At 51.0% G+C, this 9,079-nt stretch overlaps 3 protein-coding genes across 4 annotated transcripts in view; 2 read left to right on the top strand and 1 right to left on the bottom strand.

Annotated features, from left to right (window-relative positions):
* Positions 1-856: 856 nt before the first annotated feature.
* LOC123149861 (ATP-dependent zinc metalloprotease FTSH 5, mitochondrial) lies at positions 857-7,487 on the top strand. Of its 2 annotated transcripts, XM_044569641.1 has the most exons (7): positions 857-1,037; positions 3,875-3,953; positions 4,138-4,398; positions 4,609-4,845; positions 4,933-5,057; positions 5,638-6,114; positions 6,224-7,487. In XM_044569641.1, exons 1-7 carry the CDS (start codon positions 1,011-1,013, stop codon positions 7,136-7,138), a joined length of 2,121 nt encoding a protein of 706 aa, XP_044425576.1. In that variant the 5' UTR covers positions 857-1,010; the 3' UTR covers positions 7,139-7,487. The 2 variants fall into 2 exon arrangements, with proteins under 2 accessions (XP_044425576.1, XP_044425568.1); XM_044569633.1 differs by lacking the exon at positions 857-1,037 and having other exon boundaries at positions 3,782-3,953.
* Positions 1,517-2,858, bottom strand: LOC123149878 (translation initiation factor IF-2). Its single transcript, XM_044569651.1, has 2 exons — positions 2,042-2,858; positions 1,517-1,805 (listed from the first exon to the last, which is right to left on the bottom strand). The coding sequence occupies exons 1-2, from the start codon at positions 2,634-2,636 to the stop codon at positions 1,771-1,773; spliced, it is 630 nt and encodes a 209-aa protein (XP_044425586.1). The 5' UTR covers positions 2,637-2,858; the 3' UTR covers positions 1,517-1,770.
* A 1,431-nt stretch (positions 7,488-8,918) lies between the features above and the next one.
* LOC123149857 (TATA-binding protein-associated factor BTAF1) overlaps positions 8,919-9,079 on the top strand; it is a gene marked incomplete in the record, with an annotated part of 14,163 nt that continues 14,002 nt past the window's right edge. The window contains 1 exon segment of the mRNA XM_044569621.1: positions 8,919-9,079.

Below are 9,079 nucleotides of genomic sequence, written 5' to 3'. Positions count from 1 at the left end.
CAACCATCGCGGTTTTGGCCAATTCTGACCCGTTTCATGGACTATTACTCACCGTTTTTGGGTCCCAAGCGATTTCCATAGTTGTTGAACCCAAGGTGCGCTTACGTGTCGGTCATCAACACTCACAGTTTTGGCCGATTCTGGCCCGTTTCGTGTACTATTACTCATTGTTTTGGGGTGCCAGAGTGATTTTCACGATTAACGAATCCTGGGGTGCGTTTACGTTTCGGTCATCAACACTCGCGGGTTTGGCCGATTCTGACCCGTTTCGTGGATTATTACTCACCGTTTTGGGGCCCAAAAGCGATTTTCATAGTTGTTGAAACCCAATGTGCGCTTACGTGTCGGTTATCAAAAATCACAGTTTTGGCTGATTATGGTCCGTTTCATGGACTATTACTCACTGTTTTGGGGGCCCGGAGTGATTTCCACGATTAACGAACTCTGGGATGCGTTTATGTTTCGGTCCTCAACACTCACAGTTTTGACCGATTCTGACCCGTTTCGTGGATTATTGTAATGCGTTTGTCAAAAAACAAAATACTCCAATGTAGTTTCCCAAACCAAATTTTCAACTTTGTTGAAAATCTTGAGACCAAATTAACTTTGCTACACCATCAACCTGGCATTTTTTTTTGAAGAACAAACTTGGCACCTTTTTTATCATCTACTTTATTTTTTTATTATTTTAGACAATACTGTATAATTTTTTTGGCAAATCGGAGTAGAACATTTTTTTATCATCCACTTATCACTTTATTTTTTTTAAATGATCTTCGTTCAATGGTCTGGCCCTCGCCCAACCGCCAGCCTGACCCGGCCCGGCCCAGGAAAGAACGACGCGACGCGAAACTCCCCACGAAATTAACCACAGCCTGAAAAAACACAAGGGGAAAAAAATCCACTCTTTCTTCTTCTCCAATCTCTCTCTCCAGTCTCCACCCCCACCCTCACCGGCTCCGATCACCCGGCAGGCGGCGCGGCGGGGCGCACCCCATCCCCCACCCCCCATGGCCTGGCGGCTCGCCCTCTCCAAGGTACTCCCTCCCTCCCTCCCTCCCGCCGCGAGCAAGATTCCTCTTCCGTCCGCCGCCGTAGGCGATCCCCCCGGTCTCGGGAGCTTCGATCGGCCGCGCGTGGCGCGAGGTCAGGGCGCCCGCCGCGCCGTCGTTCGCGGGGCTAGCTAGGGTTTATTAGGGCGCCGCCAGTCTGACTCTGGAATATTATTCAACCCCCCGCAATAGATAGACCACGGAGTAGATCTACCGCGCCGGTGTACCTCTCCTCCGCCGTCCAGTGCCTGGCCTAGCCGGTGCCTGTCGAATCTCGCGAGTGCAACTGCAACCAAGCGTCTGAACGTAGGCATGAAAAGAGAGAAGAACAGAATATACGTCAGACTTGTTGCGCAATGGGAACGTCCAGACATAGTGGGTGAAATCATCGATGATGACTAAGTAATACTGAAAACCAGAGATACTCACGACTGGAGATGTCCATACATCCAAATGCAACAGTTGAAAGGGAAAATAAGTACAGGACTGTGATGGAGCAAATGGCAAGCGTACATGTTTGCCAATGCGGCAGGCATGGCATGTGTGCGGTGCTAACTTGCTACATGTAAAAGGAAACAAAGCAGACGAACTACTGGTAGATAACTGGCCGGAGTGACCAAGCCGTTGGTGCCACAGGTCCACGGTGACGACGTCGGCGAAGTGTCGAGCGGATGGAGCCGAGGAACTGGACGCCACATGATAAAGATCGCCGTCGGAATCACATCACAGAATCACTGCCCGAGTGCGGATGTCCTTGACAGAGAAACCAAAACTGTCAAATTCTACTGAAACAGGGTTCTCACGAGTTAACTGACGAACAGATAAAAGATTGCGAATAAGAGAGGGAGAGAGGAGAACATTGCGAAGTTGCAGAGAGGAATTGGTAGCGATGAGTGCACCCTCACCAACACCGGTGATCGGGAGATGATCACCGTTGCCGACGAAGATACGAGCAGAGGTGGAAACTGGGCGGACAGAGTGCAAGTTACCAGCGTTGGAGGTCATGTGCGCGGAGGCTCCAGTGTCGAGGACCCAGTCCGACGAGCTCCCGGCGGACGGCGGCGACTGGGCGGAGTGCTGCAGTGCACTCTGAAGAGTGCCCATGTCCCAGGGCGTGGTGGATGTCGACGCGCCGGGGGTGAAGCCGGGGGCGTAGCCACTGGGGGCGGGTCCGTATCCGCCGGGATTGAGGCCGGGGGCGTAGCCGTAGGTGTAGCCGGGCGGTGGAGGAGCCATGGGCGCGGCCATCATGGCCTGCTGATGCGGAACGCCGGGGCGCGGGCCGAGCACGCCCGCGCCGGGCGCGCGCCAAGGGACCGGCCATGCCTGGACAAGGCCAGTCCAGGAGTTCGCGCCGGGAGCAGGCACCGGGTACGCTGGGTTGCGGGGCGCAGAAGGAGCCGCGGAGGACGAGTTGCTGGCCCCGTTCCCACGCCCGCGACCACCGGCGGGGCTGGTGCCTGGAGCGGTACCGGAGCTGGAAGCGCCAGGAGACGGCGGCACAGAGCCACCAGCGCGGCCGGCGAGGAGAGCGTGAGCCGACTGTTGGCGCACGGCCTGCTCAGCGCGAAACTCCTCCAGCATGAGGAACGAGCGAGCCTGCAGAAAGCTCGGCAGAGGCACCTGTGACGTGATGTGCGGGATCGCGCCATGAAACTGACGGCCGAGCCCGCGAAGGAGGTTGAAGACCTGCTGTGGCTCCGAGACGGGCTGACCCAGATCGCGGAGTTGGTCAGCGAACCGCTTCAGGCGGGTGCAGTACTCCAGGACGGTCAGATCGCCGCTTCAGGCGGGTGCAGTACTCCAGGACGGTCAGATCGCCTTGGACGCAGGCGTGGTACTCCGCGTCGATGTAGACGGCACGGGAGAGCTGGTTGTCGTGGAAGATGCCCTGGATGGCGGCCCAGACGGTGGCGGCGGTGTCCTCAGGCTGCATGACGATCTCGAGCAGCTCCGGCGAAATCGTGGTATACAACCAATGCACCACGCAGTGGTCGACCATGACTCAGTCGGGGTTGTCGAGAGGAGCGGCGAAGTCGGCGTCCAGGTGGCTGCGGAGGCCGAACATGCCAATGACAGCGTCGAAGAAGCGCCGCCACTGAGCGTAGTTGCCGGCCGCCAGGTCGAGAGTGACCAGAACGTGCTGACGAATGTCAACCGTCTGCAGGATGGAGGCAGGGAAGGAGGCCGCCGCAAGCACAACACTGGGGCCGGCAGCAGTCGAGACAGCGGGCGCTGGCACAACGCGGAGGGCGCCGCCACCGGCGGCGGCGGCCGCAGCGTGGCCGGGTGATGCAGCGGGCGAGCCATCAGAGGAGGAAGAGGAGTTCGTGTCCATGGGAGCGGAAGCGGAGGAACCAGGCGCAAAGGGGTTAGAACCGTGCGACATCTGATACCATGAAGGAAGATGAGACACAACACACTTTGCATTGATCTGTCTAGGCCGTATAAGTACAGGAGAAAACTCAGGTGACGAGCACCACTACTGTAGCTAACTGCACCACTACACCACTACTCATGTACGTGGGTGATCGTGGGCGCTGTGTGCTTTGACTAGGCACAGGGGCACACAGCGCTCTATAGTTCAACAATTTGGACTCATGCTGCTTTTTGTCATGCAATAGAGCTTGGTATGTTTCAATCTCCACTTGAGCTTCCATGAGTCACCTGATATGTGAATAACCTTGTGTAATATCTTGATTTTTTAATATATATTTTAGTTAAGTCATTTCAGATCTTTCTTTATGCCTGTCGCTATTGACATAGCTCAGCTCAACTCAAACGTTGATTGCCATATGTTTGAACTTCTGTTTGTGTCGCAGGCTGGAAGGCGGTCGTCGAGTGTGGTCTACAATGAGCTAGTGAGTACAAGTGCTTTCAGGACACCTGCAAATGGCACCGGTATGGCCTCCCTCCCTCTCTCTCTTCGAAGGACATACCGGTGTGGCAAAAAGAGTCTGTTTGAGTGTTTCCCTTTGTGTAAAAAGCTTTATCTTACTGTATTCCAGGTCTCATGCTTCAATTGTTGCTCATGAAAGAAATCCTACTGTTTGCAAACTGATGTTGGGTGTTCTAATTAATGCAGGGGGAGTTCTTAAGACGCTGCAAGAGAGGTACCGATCAAGCTACGTCGGTAGCTTCGCGCGCAGGCTACGAGACTTTGACACGCCAAGTGAAGCCTCCCTTCTCAAAGAGATCTACAGAAGTAACCCAGAAAGGGTCGTGCAGATCTTCGAGAGCCAGCCTTCCTTACATAACAACTCTTCGGCTCTCTCTCAGTATGTGAAGGCTCTTGTTGCCCTTGACAGGCTGGATGAAAGCCCGCTGCTTAAGACATTGCAAAGAGGTAGTGGTCTTTACTGCCTCGCCTCAATTGATAGATTTGTGCAAGACACAAACCTGCTGTCTGTTCAAGTGCGTCCTTCATCCAACGCACTGAACATAATACTGTCTTTTTAGGACACATCTTTAGCTAGTGGGTTTCTTTTATGATATACACATGCCGTTTATGCTCTCATATTTTGATATTGACATTCAACATGATCTAAACACGCAGGAATTGTTAATTCAGCAAGGGAGGAAGAAGGGCTTAGTGGCATCCCAGCATTTCAAAGTGTTGGTCGTACAACAAAAGATGGGGCTCTTGGTACTGCTGGTGCACCGATTCACATGGTTGCATCAGAGACAGGCCAATTCAAGGAGCAGCTTTGGCGTACCTTCCGGAGCATTGCACTCACTTTCCTAGTAATCTCTGGCATCGGGGCTCTGATTGAAGATAGAGGAATTAGTAAAGGTTTGTCATTCTGATGTAGGATGGCTATATCATGATCCTTATTCAGTGTCGGCAGTAATCTCTATTGACTTCAAATTATATATGCAGGCCTTGGGTTGCATGAAGAGGTTCAGCCAAGCTTGGATTCGAGCACAAAATTCAGTGATGTCAAGGGGGTTGATGAGGCTAAAGCTGAACTTGAGGAAATAGTTCACTACCTACGAGATCCCAAGGTGAAGTTTCATCACTCTCCTGGTTCCATCCACCAGTGAATTACGAAGATATTAACAGCTGGGTAATGAAACTTATAAACAGATATATCTACCCCGGCGAGGCTGCTATCATAAACAATTAAAATGCTGTGCTGTACTGAAATTTACAGACAGACACAGTTTAGTTAATACCAAATCAATTGGTCTGCTACATGATAAATTGATACTTAATCATGTCATGCCTCCTTTTCCCTCTATTTGTTGTGATTTTTAGCCCGCAGAAGAACTGCATTTCCTATCTAATATTTTCATCCTGGTCTTGTAGAGAAACTCGATAAATGATAAAAGCTACTTCCAAGGCTCTCCTGCCTTTCTTTTGAAGTGTTTGCGCACCCCTTTACTTTGTAGCAGTAGCATTTTAAGTCTTATAGTACATAAAATGAAATATACTATTGCTATTGTCATGACATTGTGCCTTCTATACGGCTTCCGTAGGGCTGAGCTGTTAAACCAAGTTTTGCTTAAAGATGCGTAGAGTGTTTCATGTGATGTTCCCTTGTTCTTTTATAAATATTCATCCAGCACCTTTCATGCTTTGCAGCGTTTCACACGCCTTGGTGGCAAGCTTCCAAAAGGTGTTTTGCTTGTCGGCCCACCTGGGACAGGGAAAACCATGTTGGCAAGGGCCATCGCTGGGGAAGCTGGAGTTCCTTTCTTCTCCTGCAGTGGCAGTGAGTTTGAGGAGATGTTTGTGGGTGTCGGGGCGAGAAGAGTGAGGGATCTCTTCAGTGCAGCAAAGAAGAGATCTCCTTGTATAATTTTCATTGATGAAATTGATGCCATCGGTGGGAGCAGAAACCCAAAAGATCAACAGTATATGAAGATGACCTTGAACCAGTTGCTTGTTGAGCTGGATGGCTTTAAGCAGAATGATGGGATAATTGTAATTGCAGCAACAAACTTCCCCCAGTCACTGGATAAAGCCCTTGTTAGGCCTGGGCGGTTTGATCGTCATATCGTGGTTCCTAACCCAGATGTTGAGGGCCGACGTCAGATCCTGGAGACTCATATGTCAAAGGTAAAGAATCCTTCATTATCCCATGCATTTCTCTTGTAATGCTTGATTGGTTTTCTCCACATAATTTAAGGCAGCTGACTCCACCTTTTCTCCCTGAACTGAACTGCAGGTGTTAAAAGCGGACGATGTGGATCTGATGACCATTGCCAGGGGAACACCTGGATTCTCAGGTGCAGACCTTGCAAACCTGGTGAACGTGGCTGCTCTCAAGGCTGCCATGGATGGAGCGAAATCCGTTTCAATGACCGACCTCGAGTTTGCCAAGGACAGGATCATGATGGGCAGCGAGCGCAAATCAGCAGTGATATCCGACGAAAGCAGGAAGATGACTGCATACCATGAGGGAGGGCATGCGCTGGTCGCGATACACACGGCCGGTGCCCACCCTGTCCACAAGGCCACCATTGTTCCGAGGGGAATGTCTTTGGGCATGGTCACGCAGCTGCCAGAGAAGGACCAGACCAGCGTATCTAGGAAGCAGATGCTGGCAAGGCTGGACGTCTGCATGGGAGGGCGGGTGGCCGAGGAGCTTATATTCGGGGAGAGCGAGGTGACGTCCGGCGCGTCGTCCGACCTCAGCCAGGCGACCCGGCTGGCCAAGGCCATGGTGACCAAGTACGGCATGAGCAAGCGCGTGGGCCTCGTGGCCTACAACTACGACGACGACGGCAAGACCATGAGCACGCAGACGCGGGGCCTGGTGGAGCAGGAGGTGAAGGAGCTGCTGGAGACGGCCTACAACAACGCCAAGACGATCCTCACGACCCACAACAAGGAGCTGCACGTGCTCGCCAACGCCCTCATCGAGCGCGAGACCCTCACCGGCGCCCAGATCAAGAACCTTCTGTCGCAGGTGAACAGCAGCGGTGACACCCAGCAGCCCCAGGCCGCTGAGGTTCCGCAGCAAACACCCGCTGCCCCAGCCTCGCCCCAGTCTCCAGCAGCAGCGGCTGCGGCCGCCGCAGCAGCTGCAGCACAGCAAGCGGCAGCTCAAGCCAAGGGAGTGGCGGGCATCGGGTCCTAGCCTCGCCGGGCAACAAGAGAACATCGTCAATCCAGCAAAGTGCCATTAATTAGCATGCCGTTTTTTTTATGGACAACAGGGCAAATTCTTAGCTGCCGCTGAAGAGAGCATCTGTACTCTGTAGTAATTTAGCTAGTTGGGAGTACAATTTATATGTGTTCCTGGCTGTTGGTATGATGCAGCCTGAAGAAGAAGAAGAAGATCCATTCATGGCAGGGGATCTGCTGAGTCATGCCAAGGAGATTTTGTAATCTCTGCATTCATTAGACCTCTTATCATTTGATCGTTGCGATACATTGTATGTCGCAATCTTGGATAAGTTGTAACGCGTCGGTTATACTCCGGTTTAGACCGCCTGCCTTGTTGCTGTGGCAACTTTTTTCGATGTTTAAAAGCTCACCAGGAATGGCATTGTGGATCATGGCCTGGTAAGTACTCCGTTGTTTCCTTCCTATATCCGCATGGAGATTGATTCTTGACGCAATTGCATCAGGTCCTTGCTGGTGTTGATGTTTTTACCTTTAATGAGGTCGGTCATGCGATGTGTAGATCACCTTGTGATCACAGCAGTGGTGGCTAGTGTGCAACAGCATTTTGTCTCCAAAATTTGTGGAAGGATGAATGAAAGGAAAACCGGCATTCGAAGGCCTGGTCGGTGGGCTCGTCCTAGGGTTTGGATTTGTTGAATTTTGCAAGGCCCCGATGCGCGAAGTATCCTGAGACCTATATATAGAGGTAAAAAGAAAAACATATCTGGCACCCACATAGAGCCCACATAGATAATCACAATCATAGTAATAACTAATTTAATGTAATGAAAATTGTGAAAGCAAAAAAAGCTTCCATGGTAGAATCTGAAATAGCCATGTTAACAACAGTACCGCACAGACTGATCGAACCTTGTGAACAAATTTTTTTTTGAGTTGTTAAATGATTTTGAGATAGTTTGTGAACAAGATAGGCAGGCAGAGGCGGCCGTCAAAGAGCCCGAGCATGCATGTAGGTTGTCTTTTGTTTTAACGAGAAAAGATGGACAGTAAATTTGAGGGCGAGCTGATTGGTGTGCGGATTGAAGTAGCGTGCGGCAATGGGCTTTTTTTCCGTTCTAGACAAATAATCTAAGTAGATGAACAACTGGATTAATTTTTCAAATATAAAAGGTTTCTATATTATACTTTTTTTTGGCCATTTGATGTTGACGGAAATAATGCTCCTTTCAGAAATAACTAGTGAATAAAAGGCAATAAGGAACATTTAAACAGTTTAACAATTAGAAGAAAAAAAATGGGTTAAACATTTTCCGGAAGTTTTAGCAAATAAAACCGAACCAACGACCGATGCTTGAGAAAATCCATATGTTGATGAATTCAAACATGTTGTTGATTTTCGAAAAGGTTTGAAAATTTGGAAAAAGTTTTCGCGGATTTGAAAATGTTGATGGTTTCAAATATGTGCACGGGTTTCAAGAAATATTCATGATTTCACAAAGTTGAGAGTGATAGATGGCGTATCTCGGCGGTGCAGATAATGTGGTTATGGCCGTTGGAGATCATGACTGTTTTTTTCTCGGCCCTTTTCTTTTCCTAGTAATCAATAAAGAAGAAAAGAAAAGAAGAAAGCCCATGTAGAGAAGAGAAGAGGGCCGCGGGGGGAAGGGGAGAGAAAGAGGGGCCCAAGTCGAGGCGACCGCCAAGGGAGGGAAGAAGCAGCTCGCCTATAAAATAACGCCCTTCCCAACCCCGACCCGGTAGCCAGCCCTCTCGAGCAGGTTAGACTCGACCGGGAAGCGAGTAGCGACCGAGCCCGGGCGCGCGCGTGTGGAACGGAGGATTGGGCTCGCCACCCCGACCCCACACCGCCCCCCCTCCCTCCCCGGCGGGGGCTCCTCCTCTCCTCTCCTCCTCCCGCGATCCCCTTCTCCCTCCCCCCGTCGCCGCCGCG

This window comes from Triticum aestivum, chromosome 1B (assembly GCF_018294505.1).
Source record: "Triticum aestivum cultivar Chinese Spring chromosome 1B, IWGSC CS RefSeq v2.1, whole genome shotgun sequence".
Taxonomy (NCBI): Eukaryota; Viridiplantae; Streptophyta; class Magnoliopsida; order Poales; family Poaceae; genus Triticum; species Triticum aestivum.
This window is presented reverse-complemented; position numbering and strand designations above follow the sequence as displayed.